Source organism: Dryobates pubescens, chromosome 15 (assembly GCF_014839835.1).
Source record: "Dryobates pubescens isolate bDryPub1 chromosome 15, bDryPub1.pri, whole genome shotgun sequence".
In the NCBI taxonomy this organism is placed as follows: Eukaryota; Metazoa; Chordata; class Aves; order Piciformes; family Picidae; genus Dryobates; species Dryobates pubescens.
This window is the reverse complement of record NC_071626.1, coordinates 15,452,409-15,472,313: the sequence shown is the minus strand read 5'-3', so window position 1 is coordinate 15,472,313 and position 19,905 is coordinate 15,452,409. Positions and strand designations below refer to the sequence as shown.

The following is a 19,905-nucleotide window of genomic DNA, read 5'->3' as shown; positions in this document are numbered from 1 at the left end:
TGTTCAAGACAGTGTAATGTGTTGTCCTGTCAGGGATTAATGGAAGTGCCACTCTCGGTAAATACTAATTCTGGTAGCAACTTTGTTACCACACTACAGATGCTATAGCTACTGCTTGCAACTAATGCTTGAAGCAGACAGTCAACACTGAAGGAGAAACAGGACATTCAGAAATGAAAGTTAGGAGTATGAATCTATGCAGAATGCAACCTCGTGGTCAAGGGGAGAGATACATTTGTAAAGGAGGACAAGGATGATGGAAAGAAAAATGCACAAAGAAGCAGTAGAGCTAAAAATGAGGATTGAAGATTAAAGAAGACAAAACAATCAGGAGATAAATAAGTTAAAGCAACAGATCCAATACAATGGAGAAAGTGTCTTTTCCCAGTAACTGACATCACATCATCAGAAAATCATCCCTAGAAAGGTGTCCCATAATAAGGAGAAGCAGCTGAAACACAGGACATTGTGACACCAGCAAGAATATGTTATTTAATAGTTGAATCTTGTTGCATTATAAAACTACATGTAAGTATTTAACATCTTGAAAAGACACACATTTGAGTAGTGATTATTAATGAAAATAACAAACTCCAAACTGACTCCTGGATGCTTACGCCAGCAAAATATACCAGTAGAGTTCTCTATAAACACTAGGAAAGACAGGCAATTCAGAGAAAAGTTTTCCACTCACTCCTGGACCCTCCCTTTATTGTGTAGAGAAGAGATTTAAGATCACAGACTACTTTGAGATGTTTCCACATATACATAAACTGGACTGACAAACACCTAGACTCAAAAATACCCTTGTGCTATGGCACTTTTGTTGCATTTTCCTTCTACTACTGTGCTCATTCTGTATATGGCATAGTGGGAGAGAAAAAAAATCCAAGTATTGGACTTCTCTTTCTAAAAAGTCACTGGGTCAGGGGAAATCTTTTGTGTTTGAGAGATGCTCCTACATATTTACATGGATGACAAATGTAGGTAGATAATCAATAGTCATAAACCACAAAACTTCTAATAAATAGTATTATCATGTCACTAACTGGTCAAGGTAATATAGGTCTTTCACTCTGCATTTCAGAGTGGGTTTCTTATGGGAGAAAGGGAAGAGAAGGAAGGAATAAGCTATTCAGAAATGTTTATCAAATCTGAAAGCCAGACCTTGGCAGCAGATGGTAGATAGCAAACAAGAAGATTTTGTGAAAAACTGGAACAGTTTAAAAATAGTGGAAAGAAAGAAAGCAAGCATTATGACAGCAGAAAATACTGAATTTTAAAGACACAGAAGAAAATACATTTACATTGTTTAATAGATAAAAATTGAGCAATAGAATAAATGGAAAAGAAATGAAAAAGCAAGGGCAGTCTGCTCACTAACAAGCTCATGCACTGACAAGCAACTTGAGTTCAGGTCCTGAAACAGTATAGTAGACCCTAATGTTTTCAAATTTCTTCTGAGGGTTGGAGAAATGGGCTATACTGTTAACTTCTCACAGGTTTCCAGTACTTTACATTAAGAAACTCTGCCCATGGTAAAAAGCAGATCAACTATTAAACAAGAAAATACCTCTGGTTCATAGAGTCAGTGAGCTGTAAACCATGGGAAGTTGATAGGGTACACCTAGAAATGAAAACTGTATACTTCTGCCATTATTGTGCTCTTATTTATCAGGGGCTCCACTATTATTGGACACTAGGAATGGACTAGATGGGTTAGATATATCTTTGGGCTGACACACTTGCCCATTTTTATGGCTTCTTTTACAGTTCTTTTTATTAAGAAAGGATATGTCAAGGAGGTGGAAGAAAATTTATTAATGAAACTATGTTTGACAGCCACTATATTGCACTAAAAAGATCTTGGCTGGAGCCAAGGACAGCTAGTCATTCCACACCCCAAACAAACATACTTCATGATGAAATTCCAGGCTCAGACAACCTTACATCTCCATTTGTCACAGTCCTTACTATTTCCCATTTGGGACTTTCTTGAAAGCTACTTATTGTATTATCCAGAGATTTTGCTGATGGTGTAACTGGATACAAATTGAATGCCAGAAGAAAACAGATACTTATTTATTTTGTGGTCCAAAATAATATTGGCAATTCAGAGATATATGATGATCTTTCTTCTCTCAATTACAGTCACCCTTTTTCATTTTTTTCCATTCCTTATGTGACTCTGCCAGTGCAATTATCACCTCATTTGAGGTATGGCCAGAGGAATATTTATGCCACCTAACTAAGCATTTAAGCTGGTCAAGTTATCAACCAGCTAGCCACTGCCAGCTCCCTCATTAGTCCATAGGAAAATTCTCTCTCCTTCAGAGCAAGCATATTACAATAACCTGCAATTCTTGTTACTCAGGATATAAAGATTTCATATGTAAAAGCTGTTATCTGCACTAAATTCTACACCATGCTACCCAACTGACTTTAGTGGTCATCCAAGGTAACAAGGGTTCAAGCTTTTAAAGCATTATATACTCTCTTCTACTACAAATGCTGTCCTGTAAGTCATCTCCACCAAAAAAAGTATCTTTCTTAATCTCATGCATAATTTTCCATAGGTGAAGCATTATGCAGTTGTGCAAATAAACTGCAAACTTTTGTGATAGTTCCATTTGATAGTGCAAGATTGTCCCAGTACTCAGCACTGATGAGACCACACCTTGAATACTGTGTTCAGTTTTGGGGACATCAATACAAGAAAGATTTTGAGGTCCTAGAGCAGGTCCAGAGAAGGGCAACAAAGATAGGGAAGGGTCTGGAGAAGAGGTCATATGACGAGTGGCTGAGGGAACAGGGGCTATTTAGTCTGGAAGAGAGAAGGCTGAGGGAAGATCTCATTGCTGTCTGCAACTACCTAAAAGGAAGTTGTAGGGAGGTAGGTATTGGTATCTTCTCCCTAGTGTGTCAAGTGGTAGGGTGAGAGAAATGGTCTCAAGTTGCACCAGGGGAGGTTTAGATTGGATATTAGAAGAAAGGACTCTCAAACACTTGGAATAGTGTCCCCAGGGAGGTGCTTGAATTTCTGTCCCTAGAAGTGTTTAAAAGAGGCACAGATGTGGTGCTAAGGGACACGTTTTCCCACCAGAGTTGGGTAATGGTTGAACTCAATTATTTTAAAGGTCTTTACCAATGGAAACAATTCTATGATTCATTTTACAAATAAAGCAGCATAGGCTTAACTTCTGCCAGTCCCAAATAAATCAACCAAATGTACAAGCAATTGATATCAAGGGGTGAACAGCATGTGAACAGCAGCAAAGTTTCAATTTTAGAAAGCAATTTTTCTCCACTACAACTATGTTAAAACACAGCTTGCTAGCTTTTCTTTAGAGTAATTTTTAATCTGCTACTAGTATCTATAAAACAGAGCTTACCTTGATCTTCTGAAGAGACTGGTGACCTGGAATGAAACAACAAAGTCCAGTCAATCTTTGTTATGAAAATACCGTCAATAAGTTCAGTGTCACTGTGGGGGATGTGATATGGAGGAATTTGAAGGTTTTATTCTTTATTCCTTAGAAGAGATGGCTGGAAGGCATCTGACAAGGAAGGAGCAGAACAGGGCAGGGAACTACTCTAGCCACAAGTTTACAAGTCATGTCTATATGGCAGCAGTCAGCTGCACTGAGGCACTCTTGGCATGAGTTTCTCCAAGTACTTCACAAAATAGCTATCTTCTACTGCTGCCATTGCTGACATTACTGTTGAGAAAGTCCTGATCCTCCAGATATTATTGAATGGACCAGCTGAAGGTGGTTGAGAAAATCACAGTTTTATGAGAGCTCAATCTTTAAGGTGGACATTTTTCTTACCACAAGCCAGTGTAGTAGCCAGAATAAAGCCACTATGGTAGTTGCTACCATAATTAATAACATTTTATGCCATCTTCACAAAAGCAACATAAACAGACAAAAAATCCAACCAACCCAGGTTTGGACAGATTTAAGTACAATAAGAAGCAACATAACAGCAGCAACTCACAATTTACAGGATACCCTAACCAGAGGCTTAAGGCTCTGAAAGTACTCCAGGGGACTGAGTGTGTTATAGAACATGAGAGACTTCTCAGTTCTCCTGCTGATGAGCAGAAGGGGCCCACTGAATTCCAGAGATTTGTGCTACGGGTCTCATTACTAAGGATCACGTGCTTTATCATTTTGGTCAGCACCCACAACAAAGGAACTCAAAGGGGTATAAAGTATTTGCCCTCCATTTTTCCTTACGCTGCAGTAGCTTGGGTTAGCAAGACTGGGCTAAGTGTACAGCCAGATCTGAGACATGCCTGGGTTACTTAGACCAGACAGCACACAATGGATTGGACCATTGCCTCCACACTTCCCCATATAAGATTTTCAACTGCATGTATATCTTTTCCCACCCAGTAACAAGGAGTTTGTTCCTGCAGTGAATGGGATGATCCATGCTTCCTTTTCCAAGATACATTGAATTTTGCACCAACACAGAAATATAAATTACTAAAGATTTAGAGATGCTACTGTTGCCAGCAAACAGATCAAATCACACATAAGAAAAGCAGCCACACAGGGGTGAAGGGAAAAGAAGGAACAAAGGGTGAAAAAAGCACATGTATATATAACTGAGTCAGCAGGGACTGAGGGTTGGAGCAACGGAACAGAAGAGTTAGAAACTCTGGATTTAGAGGAAAAAAGGAGCTGAGGAAGGATTCATGATCTTATTCTGTAGCAGGGGTCTGAAAATGAAGGTTGGGGGATTATAGGACATCAGAAGAAAATATGCAAATATGTAGATGCAAACAGAAAAGATGGAAAAAAGAAAAGAATGAAACTTTTCTAATGAGGCATGCAAATTTCATTTAAAAAAATAATAAAATTATTTGCAAAGAAAGAGAGGAAAGAGTTACAGCACAGCTGGAGGAGTGGTCACTGTGAAAGGAAAAAATGTGATTGCCTAATTAAGATTCTGACTGTGCAAGAAGCCAATGTGTCTGTATGGATCAGAATTAATTAATCCTCTGCTCCCATTACCAGTTATAGGTCTTCCTCCATGATTCCCAGCAGAAGCCTTTATGAAGGTCAAAACTCAATGCATAGTGTTTCCTACAAGGTTAAATACTGTCGAATGGGCCATATCAAGAGGAGCATATGTTTAGGTACCTAAAAATATTTTTACTGCAGGAGTCATGCCATGTTCCTTAGCTCATATATCCTGACCCTCTATCCTATGTTAATGCAGCATCCCACAGCATCAGTAGAATTTATTCCTTTGCTTTTTGCTTAATTGCACAGTTTCATCATCTTTCGGATCTTTATTTGAAACAATAAAATAAACAGCAAACAATGTTCTATAATTTGGCTCTTCTTTATGCCTGATAAAACAGATGCCATTATTTCCTTAAACCATCAACAATGGGAGAGACACTAAGAGTACTATTACCTTCTCAATTAAAACATTGAAGGGAGGGACGAAAAATATGTTTCTGCATATTTAGTGTGCCCAAACCTAGGATGTATGTTTCAAAATACTACTACCACCTATCATTGTTGCAGGCCTTGAACACAGTGGTTAAACAGTAAGAAATCTAACAGCTACTACTGTTGCTGCTAGAAGTGTTTTCATCTGAAAGGCTTCACCAAGCATCTTTTGGAACTGTGTAGCCTGGTAATCTGAGAAAATAAGGTTAATATAATCACTGAACCTTGATGTTTGTATATGCACCTCTCTGCCTCATCCTAATAAAGTTTGAGCTTGTTGGCTTATTTCACTCCCCATTAGCAAATAGGTTGAAGACTCAATTCTTGTTTCCACAAGGAAAAACAACAAGCTCAAAGTTTCTGATGTAGCTTCAAAGCCACAAAAAGAGATGTTTTGAATATCCCAAGCCCCGGGAAAGCCTCAACAAGAGCTTCCATCATTGGAAATACCAAAGGTTCAACCACAATAAACCAGGCTTCCTTTGTTTCATTACAGACAAAGTATTTTGGCAAAAAGTGAGTGCAGAGGACTTTCAACATTCTCCTACAATGTCAGGTCACACATTTTATCAGGCAGATTTTTTCCAAACCCTTCAAATACCAGCCTAACTACACCATGGGAAGTCTTGCTTTTAACTGTAATGGAAGGAAGGGGTGCTCTTGAAAAGTACACACTAGCAGTGTTGGGCATTTCATGCATTGGCTGGTCTACCTAATGCTTATGACAGCCTCTGAGGGAGGAAAGAAACAGTCTAATGCCCTGCTCTAAACTCCATACTCCACAGCCACAGGGTATTTTCCTGACAGCAAAACAATCCAGTGGATGCTCATATTTCCAGACACACATCCTTCTCTCAGGTCTGTAAGAAGTGTGAGGGATATATTGTGGCAGCAGCGGTCACCAGATGAGCGTCCTGAGAAGGAAGGATTCTCAGTTGCTAACATCTGCACAGCCACCATCTATCCAGCACCTGACAACTGCCCTTCTAGTACAACTCTAGCTATGTGTTTGACTAACACAAAGAAGTAAGTTATCATTCTCACAACCTCCATGCCTTAAAAAAGGAGAGACAAGTCAGAGATACTTCAGAAGAACTGTCAAGATTCGTGGTCCCACATGAGTCAAAGAATTTTGCCCAAAGAAATCTTCAAGAGATTTGATTAAACAAAACAAACCCCAAAAACATTCAGGAAAAAGTTCAGGCACTGCAGTATTCTGTTCTTGACCATTCATAATGGAATTGTTTATACTTTATGCCAACTGCTACTTTTTTCTGCTTTTATCTTGGTGTAAAATTAACTTTTGGAAAGAAAAGCTTATCAACCCTTCCCCCAAGATAGTACAGAAAGATCAGTTTGTATATGACTGGTTTCATTTCCAAAATTAGAAGATTAAATTAGCTTTTCTACCAACAATATTCTTTCACCAAAGGCATTAATCTGACTTTTGCCCTACTCTGGTTTGACAGATGTTTCCTGTTGTAGTGATTAGTTAAGAGGAAAATAAAGATGACTATCATGAAAGAGGAGATTCAGAAGGAAGGAGGAGGGCAAGTCCTTCCATGTTTTTCATATCCCTTCTTTCACTGCAGTCCTGCAGTACCATTCTCCTCCTGTTCCAGAATCACAAGCTCTCCTCAGAAGACAACAGCACTTGCAGGCCTCAGTTTGCAAAGGGAACCTGGGCATTGCCTATTCCACCAATCTCTGTGCAAGCAAAGCAGTAGCTGTTGTGCCTAACACAAAATGCACAAGGATCTCCCATGAAATGAGGTACATATATTTAGAAATACTTTTAAAAAACTAAAACTTGAATAATAATGTAAAAAGTCTCTAATCATATATACACTAGATGCTTCCAGAAAATTGGGAGACTTAGGATACTGAAGGCATGAGGCAAGCCCACCTAAAAGAGCATTGTGATCCAAAGCTTACTGCCATTTTTTCCACTCACTCTTACAGGCTATGAATCAACTGCTGGCAAAAATCTAATCCTCAGTATAGCCAAGATAGCCCTCAGAACCATGCAAGAGTTCCTCAAACAGCCAGACCCTCAGAGCTGTTTCCAAGCGCACTCCCCAGTGTGCAAGCATTAGATTTGCTCAGCACTGTAAGAGTGGAAGAGGTAACATTCATTTCTAAGGAGGGAAAGGCACGGACTGTCCCAATTTTGAGCCTAAGCAGCTAAGGCTTAGAAACCTAGAGAAATTCAGCCAGCCTCCAGCAGATGAATTTTAACAGATTTTCTGAAAATGAGTTCATTGTTCATGGAGACAAAAGCCTCTGGAGAAACAAGCCCAGAGCTGATGTAAAGCAGCTATGTTAATCAATAAACCTGTAGCAGAAAGCATCTGCAGCAGGCCTATTTAAAATGAGCCATTTACAATTTAAAGGCCAAATAACAATCTGTGTACTGCAGTTCTGCTGGGGTTTATGACCATTCCCCTTTTTCCCTGCTTAAGCAATGTATTTCTGGAAACTTTCTTATTCAGCCTGACGTTAGCTGCCTGTGAAGAAGGAAGAGAAAGAGCCTTCAGATGAAAACCATTCATTCTCATTTTGTGTATACATCTCTTCAGGACCCAAAGCAGCATCCCTTTGGGGGTTCATTCATATCTTCTCTGATTGTAATCGAAGAAAAATTTTAACATGTAAAGCATTTTTAAAATAAGGGTGAGGAAGCCTTCTCATTCAGCAATCTGCATCAAAACCTCTGGGACTAGTGAGTTCTCTGCAGCCCCAGCTGCAGACAGTGCCTTGTATCATGCTGGCAAAAAGGCAGAACTTCTTGCTTTCCAGGTCCCTTAGCATCTCCTAACTGCAGATGATCAATAAGAGTTAAAGATAAAGCTCAGCCTGGGCATCACCATCTTCTATCACAGCACTTGATGGAAAATAAAAGCTTAAGAGTTACTGAGAGCTTCCCCACACTTCCACTTTGACCCCTTACATGGCAAATTCATTGACCTTGAGAGCTAACAGCAACCTAGCAGGTTCAACAAAGGCAAATGCAAAGTCCTGCACCTCAGGAGGAATAAATCCATGCAGTTTAACACACTGGAGGCCTTCCACCTAGAAAACAGCTTTGCAGAAAAGGATGCAGCGTGTTAGTCAAGCACAAGTTGAATGTCACTTAGCAGAATTCCTTGCGACATCAAAGGCTAATGGCATAGTTGAGTTGTATTTGCAAGAGCACAGCCATAAGCAAGGATGGAAGTGATTTTTACCCTCTACCCAGTATTTGTGAGACCCGAATACAAAATAGATATTGACAAGCTGGATTGAATTCCACAAAGAGCCATGAAGATGACAAGGGCATATGAGGAGAGACATGTAGGAGAGGCTGAAGAAGTTAGGCTTGTTCAGTAAGAAGAGAAGGCTCAGGGAAAAATCTTATTGCTGCCATCAGCTGCCTAATGGAAAGACATAAACAAGACAAAATCAGAGTCTGCTTGAGGAGAGAGGAGGAGAAGCAGCAAGTCACAAGCTGGGATGTGAGAAATTCAAATGGGATATTAAGAAAATTTTTTCCACCACATAGATGTTCAAACAAGGCAACAGGTTGTACAGCAAGATTCCTGAATCTCAAGCATTGCAGATATTCAGAACTCATCTGGACAAGGCTCTGAGCAACTTCATCTAATCTGACCTATTTTGAACAGGGTGTTGGATTGGATAACCTTCAGAGATCCTTCCCAACCTAAATTTTTCTGCTATTCTGTGAATGTCTCTACAAAGCTTTCTGCTTTATTATCCCAGCCTTCCTGTAATTCTTCTCTTTCAAACATTTCTCATAGACAGTGGCCGTACTGTCTTTCACATGGGAAAACAGCAAACAGCAATGCTCCCTGAATTAGAAAAAAAAACCATTCATGTTATTTATTATTTTACAGAAGTTTGTCCAGGCACTTAATGTTAATTTGTAAGACCAAAGTGGAGAGGTTGGTTTTGTCTAATTCTGTTAATAGCAAAGGCTGGTCATTTTCTAGCAACCCTGTGACTTCCTTCTGCAAACTCATTCTCTACCAGCACAGAAACCACTGCCTCAGGCTGGTCACAAGCAGTCCAACATGCAGAAATTTAACTTGAGGCTTCTTAAGAAAACATTATGGCTCAGGTGTACTCCTTGCTGTGTCTCAGGCATACCTGTGTCCCTTATAACGCTCATATCTTTTCTCACCAACGTCTGACAACTTTTTGTTTCTTAGCATTTTTCTGTCCACCGTAGAATGGCTTTTACCAAAGCTTGCAACGCCACAATGCAGCTGTACCTGAAGTTGTACTGACACCCAGAGGGACTGCATGGGAATTGCTGCTTAACAAGGGAATAGGAGTTGTTGACGAAATAGACCCTTTTCATCTTCAAAAGAAGATGGTTCTATCTTGGAATCAAGATCAAAACATGACCTTGAAGAAGAAAGCTGGTTTGTTATTTCCTTGAAAAAGAGGTATTTCCAAATTACTAAATGACCAGCAGGATCAATATTGGATGATCATAGGTTTGGTGGGGTTTTGGTGTGGGGTTTTTGGGGGTTTGGTTGGTTGGGGGGGGGGGGGGGGGCTGGGTTTGTTTGTTTTGTAGTACTTACTTACTCTCCTACACGTTCTTTTATTACCACATGACACCTAAGTATCTCAGGGGAATGTTAGACATGGAATTTGGAGAGGGCCTGATTCAGACTTCTTTGAAATGCTGTTCTGCCATCTCCAGATTTGAACTAAATCTTCAAAATCCTCAATGGTCTACTTGTCAATTGCTTGGCAAATTTGGTGGGCAAAAGGCAAAGGAAAATCAGTAGCTGATGTGGATTTAACTCTAGAAGAAATAAAGCAAGATCTAGCCACATCATGTAATATTCTGGCAAAACAACAGTCTGGATGTCAAAGGATTGGATGGTATTTGGACCATCTCTTTATTAAAAAGAAATGGGACAGGCATGAAAGGGGCTAGGTATACACACATTCTGTATGGAAAGCAATTAAAGATGTTAGGCGTAAGCAGGTAACAAATAATCTGACCTCTTTCCTCAGCAATGGATCTCTATACTTTTACTTTTTTTCCAGAAAAAGATTAACCCAGACATCGTTTTGCTAGGACTTTAACTTTTCATTTAATTCAGAGAAAGGAATTTGGTAACTGCAAAATCATAGCCACACTGCAAGCACATCAAGTACACTCTGATTCAGAAGTCACACCCCGACTTGGCTCTCAGGCTAGATGGAGAGGAAGCACATCAGCTGCTTCATATCTTAAGACAGCTCCCAAATAATCTTCAGCCAGTTCAGGTTTCTAAATAATATAGAAGCTGCTCTATGTAGCATGTTTGTTACTACAAAGCAAAGCAGTGACTCCTGACAAATAGCCTTTAGTAGTTTTGGAAGAAGACAGACTGAAACATCGGAATCCCTCAGGAAGAGATTCTTGCAATTATGTTCATAAATATAGGGCCTGATTTTCACAAATTCTAAGCATCAAGCAACCCTCTCTTTCCTGCCATCTTAAAAACCAAACAAATAATGACACAATAGTATAATTTTTTTTAAAGCCACAAATTAAAAAACCTACCCCAACCCCACCTGCTGATGTGCATAACATGCAGGTCCTACTCAGAGCAGAACTGTTGAGCCCTTTACGTTCCTGCTATAGAGTAATTAGTGGAGAACAAAACCTACAACGGGAACTTCAGATACGATTTTGTGCTGCACTTTTAGATGCCTGGCACAGAAACAAAAATCTAAGAGTCAGGATTATATTGGCTCCAAGCCATCCCTTGCTCTCTGATTTCAGTTCTTGGCATAATTTAGCCAGGTCCAGCTGTCCCTGCTTGCCCATGGGCATTAAGACTGCCAGCCATCTCAGTAAAGTGAAGTGTTACAGCCCTACTCCTCGTGTATTTCCCTCTCATACATACACTTCTGTACCAGAGCTGCTAAATGCTCACTCAATCTCGGCTACTAAGACAATGCGATGGGGTCTGGTGTTCCCATAGCAGAGTAGCAGCAGGCAAGCAGGGACAAATTTTCTCCCTCCTTATTTGAATGCTTTTAAGCTTTCAGACATCTCTCCTCTCACTTGACAATCATTTGGCAGGCAGTTTAAGAAAAGGCAGCACCTTTTATGCCCCCTGCAGCCAGGGGACTAGGACAGGCAACCTAGACATGGAAGGGTGAGAGCAGCTCTCTGCAGAGCAGCCTAGCCAAGATGGACATTTTGGGCAAATTGCTCTCTATCCCTCAGCATCCCCACAGTGAACCTGAGAATCTCTCCCCAGTCCAAGCAGAGACACTAAATGAGTCCACTTCCTGGTTCAAGCAACAGATTTCCCAGAAGAAATGAGCTGCTTTTATGCCCAAATCCACCAAGAAAAACCAGCTCAACAATACATTTTTCAATACTGGCAATATTTTGTCTCCAGCTTTTTGTTGCACTGCTTGAAAGAGTCCAACGCAGAGCCACAAATATGATGAAGGGAGTGGAACATCTTCCTTAGGATGAACGGCTGAGGGAGCCAGGTCTCTTTGGCTTAGAGAAGTGGAGGCTGAGGGGTGACCTCGTTAATATTTATAATGTACAAGGTGAGTGTCAAGAGGACAGAGCCGGGCTCTTCTCAGTGATGGCCAATGATAGGGCAAGGGGCAGAGAGTGCAAACTGGAGCACAGGAGGTTACACATGAGCATAAAAAAAACCAACCTTTTTCACTGTGTGGGTGCCAGAGCACTGAAACAGGCTGCCCAGAGAGGTTGTGGAGTCTCCTTCTGTGGATACATTCAAAACCTGCATGGATGCATTCCTGTCTGACCTACTCTAGGTGATCCTGCTTTGGTGTGGGAGTTGGACTTGATCTTTCAAGGGCCCTTCCAATCCCTAACATTCTGTGATTCTATGATTTTGACACTTTCTAGTTTCCAGTCACAGTTGAAATCTGACTTCTTGGAGTTTAACAGTCAGCTCAGGAAAAGTATTTCTGTGTGATAGTCTAGAGCAGTTATTTTACCAAACTATGTTTCTATTCTTTTTGCAAGCCTGTTAAATCAGAACTTAGGAATATGAATGGGTTGTCAACAAATCCGGTCAGAATGCACATTATGAGATGCCCTATTGTGAAAGCTTGGATACACTATGTCTTCTGATATGTATGTTACATATGTACAGGACTCTGTTTTGTACCTGTGCCTTGAAAGCTTATTAGTTTTGGGTTCAGCAAGACAGCTTGATTCCAAGTAAGAGCACATTAAGAACCAGTCTCCATTCTAAGCAGATGGCAGCTCCTTATGGCACTGATGGAGCACATGGGCACAGGCTTGCTCTTTGAGTGTAATGCTCAAAAAACTAGGATCAGGATGGTATTTTTTTCTGTCTTACTTCAACTCTTAAAAACAGTAACAAGTGCACACAAATACAGACATATATATTACCTAAACCTACAAGCTTCACTTTTCCACTTTTCATTGGACTGCAAGCCTGCTTTTGCTGGAGGATATTCAAGCCCAGAAGAATACAGGCTGTCAGTCATTCCGTATTACACTAATAAACCCAGCTAGTCCTCTGAGTGCATTTAATGTCACTGTGGGCCATAGCTCTGGTTTTTCCATCCCATAAAGGTACGCTGGTACCATTGGCTTCACTTTCTCCTCTGTCCATCTCTTGCTGGATGCAGTTACCACATGCCTGATGCTTGCAGTAAAGCAGTAGGCCCTAAAGATCAAATTATCAAATGTAATGTTCTTTTACCTAGGCAAACAGAAAACAAGGGTACAAGAAGTGACTGTCTTAATAGGATTTCCTGCTTTCTTTGTTGTACAGCCCTTTATTTCTCGATCCAAGGGCAAAGGCAAGAATGGAAGCAAAGGGGCAAAAATAATAAAGAAAGATCTGTAGAAATAAAAGAGAAAAAAGAAAGAACTCTATTGCTTCTGCCTTGACTATCACCCAGAGAGCGGAAAGCAGATTTATGGCTGTTATAGTAAACCACTTAAAGAAAACCAAGACATCCAGCTCTCTACTCTCTCAACATTGATTTTATCCTTTAAATACACTCCAAGCAAAAAAAAAAAATTAAAAAAAAAATCAACAAATCAACCCAAACAAAAAACCTAATAACATTACTGGTGGAAAAATCTTTTTCATCTCCTTATCTACTGAAACTATTCAGAAACTATTTTAAAGTTTTTTCAACACCCAGGTAAGAAGGTCCCTTTTGTTAAGGACATGCTTATTGTATTTCTTGAAATCACCCCAAGGAGGAGAGCTGGAGGGCTTGCATTTCCCTTTCGGAAAGTGGAATGCCAGTCAAGAAGCAAGATCTCTCTAAAGAAGCCAATCTGTGGTTTCATGGCATGTGGGAGTGTTTTGCATGTCACTGCCTGCTAAAATAATTTGTCAACAGGGTGACTATCCTCAGCTGTGCATGAGGTGTGGGGATGTTAGGAAAAAATCATTAACAGCCCTCATTCTGAGGGCTTGAGGCAGGTGGGTGGGAAAAGAGGAAGCTGAAATCCCACCCAGTCCACTCTGGGGAGCTACACTATGAATAATAAAGTTGCTTGTTAATTAAGTACTGATGAAAAACTAAACATCCTACAAGATGCAGTACAGGATGTCCTCTGTTTCTACCACATATTGAAGGGGCAGAAGCACAAACCCACCTCATCAGATGTGCCTACTGTTGTTAAAGCCCCTTAGCAATTTGGCACCTCAGCAGCAAAGCTGGACACTTAATTCTGGAAGAAAGCAAACACTATTTGCATTTCACTCACACACACAAATAAGGCCATAGATATGCAAATCTAAACCAAATTCTGATGTCTTCCTTTTACAATTACAGTCAACAAGAGCAGAAGCAAAAGGCAGTGTTTAAAACTCAGGGTTGCTGGGAGAGGGGTTGTCAGGATGACGTGCAAGTATCAAATACTAATGACTATTGCAGACATTTTAAAAAATTAAAAGCATGCTTTTTCTAAACCCCAGTTCTCTGTAGATAACACCATAATTGAGCAGTAGTGACATAAAAATTTTACTAATTAATAGGGGAAGAGGTGATTAAATAAGGCTTTCCTTGTATTCAGTCACTTAAATATGACACCAGAAGTTGTTGAAAGTTCATGTTAAACAGTTACCAGTAGCATCTAATTCTTGCTCTTCGCAAAGGTCCCTCAGGTCTGGTGAGTATAATCACCACAGAGATCATTCCCTGACACAGCAGGCATTGTATGTGACAGCACTTTCCCTTCTCCTGCTTCTGTATCTTCAGACATCAGAGTAGAATGCCAGGATCTCCTAATGCCCAGAACCGTCCCCGAGATGATACAAACATGGTTGAAGCAAGGCAAAGGCACTTGAATTCTGAATTAAGAACATCTGTTCTTGTGTTTACCTCACCTGCATGATCTGTACATCATACATTCAGGATATACCAAAAATATTGTGGTGCCAATATTCTTGTCCATCCTTTTTTTTCTGCTGTGGAGTCATGATGTATCTGCAAATCAGACATGTCCAGGAGTCCCTTCTCCTAGCTACAATAGGGATACGCATCACTACAACTAGACATTGCTGGGGGAAAGTAGACATGGATTAAGTAATAATGCAGGAGAGGCTCAAAAACAACTTGTGTATTAATGTTTGTTCCGGTAAAAGTCTTATTTCTCCTTCTGTGACAAGTCATTTCACAAGTTCCTATACGTGATTTATCTACAACTGCAGTTGAAGCTGCTATATAAGAAGCTCTCTGAAATGAGGATATCTCAACCTAAATCTAACAGCATGACCCTGATGTTATGACAAACAAGTCCCTGAAGAATGAAAAGTATTTCTTCAAGAAAAATTGTAAAAGCTGGACACTCAAATTAGCTTCCAAATAGCAACAGATGCCAGCAGCAGTAGCTGTCCTTTATAGAAACTTCTGAAATCCCACAGGCTGCAAAGCAGCACAGGGCACTAAAGATTTTTCTCTGCTGTCAAGCTGGAAAAAGTATGAAGTTCAGTGGGAAGCATTTCTGTCTCTGGTGCTACAGTCTCCAGACTGTTCTTTCAGTCAATGGTTGTACCACAAAACAAAAATAACTGTGCTAGTTTTGAGTAGCTCTGTATCAAACTGACTATACAGAGAAAATAAGAGATTCAAACTGTATCTGGAACAGTGTGATTTTAAAAACACAGGGATCTCACAGAGAAAGCATGCCTCTTTGTTAGCCAAATTCCACCCTTTTCAAGAGGCATCCCATCAAGTGTCAGGCTGCATGTATTTTTTTTTCTGGGTGGCAAGAAATGAAGTTTCAAGACAAATTATGCGGGCAAGGCCAAAATTCTGATAAATTTTCATTGCAGCATTTTAAGTTTTTAAAGGCCTGTGAAAGGCCACAAATAGTTCAGAATCTCAGCACATATAGTCAAGGTAGAATTCCAAAGAAAATCAGTAATTATTCTCTCTGAAAATATCCAAAATGAATGAAGGCAGATAGAATCTTGAGGTATATGTAGAGAATTCCTATTCGCAACAGGCACATAAAGTACATGAAATGAATTATTTAGGACATCTGGACACTAGAGTGTAAAAAACTAACAGACACCGCCTTCATCAAGAAAGGCTCCACAAATGGGACAGGGGAAGATTTACTTAAGCAACTGGGGAAAAAAAAACAAACTAATAGGGGGTAAACTGTAGAGTCTATCTGGAATTTGCACAAGTATTGTGATTACATCACACCAACAATCGTGAAAGCTTTCAAAACATAGGACCAGACACCACACCGAGATGCATCACTTTTTCCCACTTAATGTCACTCAGGGAAATTCCTTTCCCTCAAAAGAATTTCTTACCCATTTGCTATATTCTCATAATTTTGTTTTGTTTCGTTATTCAAAGTACTTTCCCTATTTAAACCATGTTTACCTTTCCCTCAATCATTCCCAGCTCTCATTACACCACTTTTTCTCAGCTATGAGCCTACATTTTTCCTTTTACTAACACCCCTTCCATTTTATTATCACTTCTCTTGCGAGATGTGCAGAGCAGCAATAGCAAAAATCTTTCTCATGCTCCACTTTAAGCAGCAAGATGGTGTCTTCAAGCCATTTGTAAAAGTATCCAAGACAACAGAAGAGAAGGAAAAGGGAGAGCTGAGCATAAACAAACCCTGCATTTTGTTATGCTCTTATTTTAAGGACTACACAGGAGACTATGATTAACGTCTTCTTTCAAATAAGATTTTTTGAAAGTAGTTAGTAGTCATGATGATTCACCTGGGGTTTTAAACAATGGAAAGTAATTTGTACAGGTGTACAAAGAGCTGGTTAAAACATGTACTTCATTCTTGTGGCTTAATCTTACAAATGCAGCTTAAACTAAATCTGAACCAGAAAACTAATTCAGGTTTTGCTATGAAAGCACACCAGAGCAGACTACTCTGCCTAGTTTGGGGTAAACACCAGAACTTTTCAAGACCTCAACCTTGAAATTTTAAAAGTTCACTATTACCAACATGTTCAAATCCTAACAGTGACCTAGGTGATCCTGATCTGGCAGGGCAGTTGGACTAGACAATCTTTTGAGGTCCCTTCCAACCCCTAACATTCTGTGATTCTATGACCTATTAATATTTTCTTAATGTTCAGTACATAAGCATGCCTTCTCCTTTCTAAATGCAAACTTGCATCTCTGATGCTCTTCTTACCTTATACTATACAAAGATGTCTCTTTAAGAAAACAACAAAACAAACACAATAACCCACCTCAAGCCACCTCGAAATATCTCTGTTGTCACACTAATTTCCTGGGCAATAATATGATTCTTGTGGTTGAGTTAAAACACCTGGCATTCAGCCTTTTTCTTCTTCCCTCTCAGGAACTAGGTTATCATTGTCTCATAAAGCAATGCCTGGGTGGTATTATGAGCTAATGAATGTACATTTAGTGTAAAGGGCTGCATCCACCTTCCAGCTTCTACAGGAGCTTTTTCTTTCTCTCTCTGACACAACCAGATGGCATTCTGGCTAACCTTCACCCAACCTTCACGAGCAATGCACTTGATTCAGACAATGCCTCTAGTAGCTTTGGAAGCACATCACACATCACCATTACAACTGGACAGATGTTAGAAGAGTGGTTGTTACTACCCTAAACAATGGGGAAATCAATTACTTCAATTAAAAGGTGCAGATTTAACCTCTACCAAAGTATAGTCATCTTTTCATTCTTGTGTGCTGTTGTGGGGTTTTATTTTATTTAATTTTCCAGCTCTCATCACATAACCAGATGGCAAACACCTAACTAGGAAGAGAAATATGTGGCCAGCAGTGAATGCTCAGAGCAAGCTACGAGAGAGCAGTCATCCCGTCTCACTGCACCTTTTGATCATAGGATAAATTAGGATAATGTACCCATTCATGTTGAAAGAAGGAGTCAAATCACATATTTCAGTGCAGTCATTCCAGAACACTAAGCTTTTTTCAAGATCAAGCACCAGTAGTCCAAGTAATTGTCTTCCCATTGTGTTCTCGTATGCACCAATCATACTAATTTGATGTTCTTGTTGAGCTACAATATGTTCCAGCTCCTGGTTACTGCATCAAGATGCTGTTTCATGTCCTATCCACTCCACAGATGGGTGAGACATTAAAGAGCCATAAGAAAGGGGGCAAAACATGAAATACAATCAGTCAAAAAACACCTGAAAATTAACTAATACAAAGCTCACTTAATTAGAAATAAAAGTATTATGGAATGTTGTGTCCAGTTCTGGGCTCCCCACTTCAAGAGGGATAGAGATATACTAGAGAGTGTCCAAGGCTACAAGGATGATTATTAAGGGACTGGAACTTTTATCTTATGAGGAAAGGCTGACAGACCTGGGGCTGTTTAATCTGGAAAAGAGAAGATTGAAAGAAGGTCATATTAACGTTTATAAATATCTAAAGGGTGGGTGTCAAGAAGGTACTAGTCTCTTTACAATGGTGTCCTGTGACAGGACAAGGGGCAATGGATACAGACTAGAACACAGGAAGTTCCTCCTCAATGTGAGGAAAAAATCATACACTGTAAGGGTGACAGAACACTGTAACAGGCTGCCCAGAGAGGTGGTGGAGTCTCCTTCTCTAGAGACTTTCAAGACCTGCCTGGAAACATTCCTGTGTGACCTGCCTTAGGTGATTCTGCTTTTGCAAGGGTTGGACTTGATGATCTTCAGATAACCCTTGCAACCCCTACCATTTTATGATTCTAACAACATATGAATCATTTTCTTTCAGAAAGACCCCTGCCTCAAAGCCATTACATTACTCTTTACCCCAACAGCTTGTGATCAAATGCAACACCAAACATCGTAACTATTTTTTGATCACACATTCTCTTCTCTATTCACACTGCTTTAAGGAATTTAAAGGATCTCTCTATTTGCATACTTTGCCCTTTTAGCTACACTCCTCACCTCAAAAATAAATATTTCATCTTACAGAGGTTTTATATATACATACACACACACACACACACACATATATATATACATATATATAATTATGTTTGTACACACACACATATTTATGCAGCAATGCCACAGACAAGAGTCTACAGCCATACTATGGCCAGCTGTGGTCTAATCTGCTCTTAACAGCCACACTCAATCAAAAATAGCCAGTGAGAAAACAGCCCCAGTGGGCCAAGTGATGACACTTTCACAGCAAGTCCTCCATCACTTTCCCTAGTGACAGGCTATAAGATACTGCACGTGGAGCTGAGAGTGCCGTACAGTATTTGGGACTTAGTGTAAAACACTGAACACCAATGACTCTTAAAGACCCATAAGAATCCCAAGTACAGGAGCAATTGTCCCACTCAATGTTCTGCCATTGCATCAGAGCTACCTTAAGGGTGAGTGCTTCACTCTTTCTCATAACCAGTGCTCATAACCAGTTTCTGCAATGGTTCCCTTAGCTGGAAGTACTTCTGAAAACCTGGAGCTAGATGTTTTATGAATGCAAAGTGACACAGAGGGAAAACAAACAATCAAAAAAGGCAAGAACATAACATAGTGGAGAAAGTGGGAGAAACAGACGGGAAGAGCAAACAAAAAAGGGCAGCAAAACAACTTCTGTGAATTTCAGCACATCAGCACAACTCATTAAGCTTAAAGGAGCCACTAGGCGTTGTCTGTGGTGACGGTGACAAGGCATCATCAAGCAGAGAAATGCAGAGGGCTCTTACTGCAGCATATGTGTCTGGTTGGCGTCCTTTTGTTTGTCAGGTACCTCGTAGTGTGGGGAAATCTTGCCAAGGCCACTGTCACTCAGCATCCTCTTCCGAACTGCAGGATTCCACCGATCTGATATTCTAAGGAGAGAGGAAGAAAGAGAAAGGCATTACTCCTCAGAAATCACCTCACATGCTCCATGTTGAAGCAGTCTTATGCTTACTGGCTGCCAGATTTTTTTCAGCTCAT

The 19,905-nt window shown here is 40.1% G+C and overlaps 1 protein-coding gene across 6 annotated transcripts in view; it reads right to left on the bottom strand.

The window, feature by feature from the left end:
- Positions 1-19,905, bottom strand: part of DGKI (diacylglycerol kinase iota) — a 206,907-nt gene that overhangs the window by 30,542 nt on the left and 156,460 nt on the right. For all 6 annotated transcript variants that reach the window (XM_054168160.1, XM_054168161.1, XM_054168162.1 and 3 more), the window contains 2 exons: positions 19,671-19,796; positions 3,393-3,418 (listed from right to left, as the gene is read on the bottom strand). In XM_054168160.1, the coding sequence (XP_054024135.1) occupies positions 3,393-3,418; positions 19,671-19,796 (152 nt within the window). The remainder of the gene's footprint in view (positions 1-3,392; positions 3,419-19,670; positions 19,797-19,905) is intronic.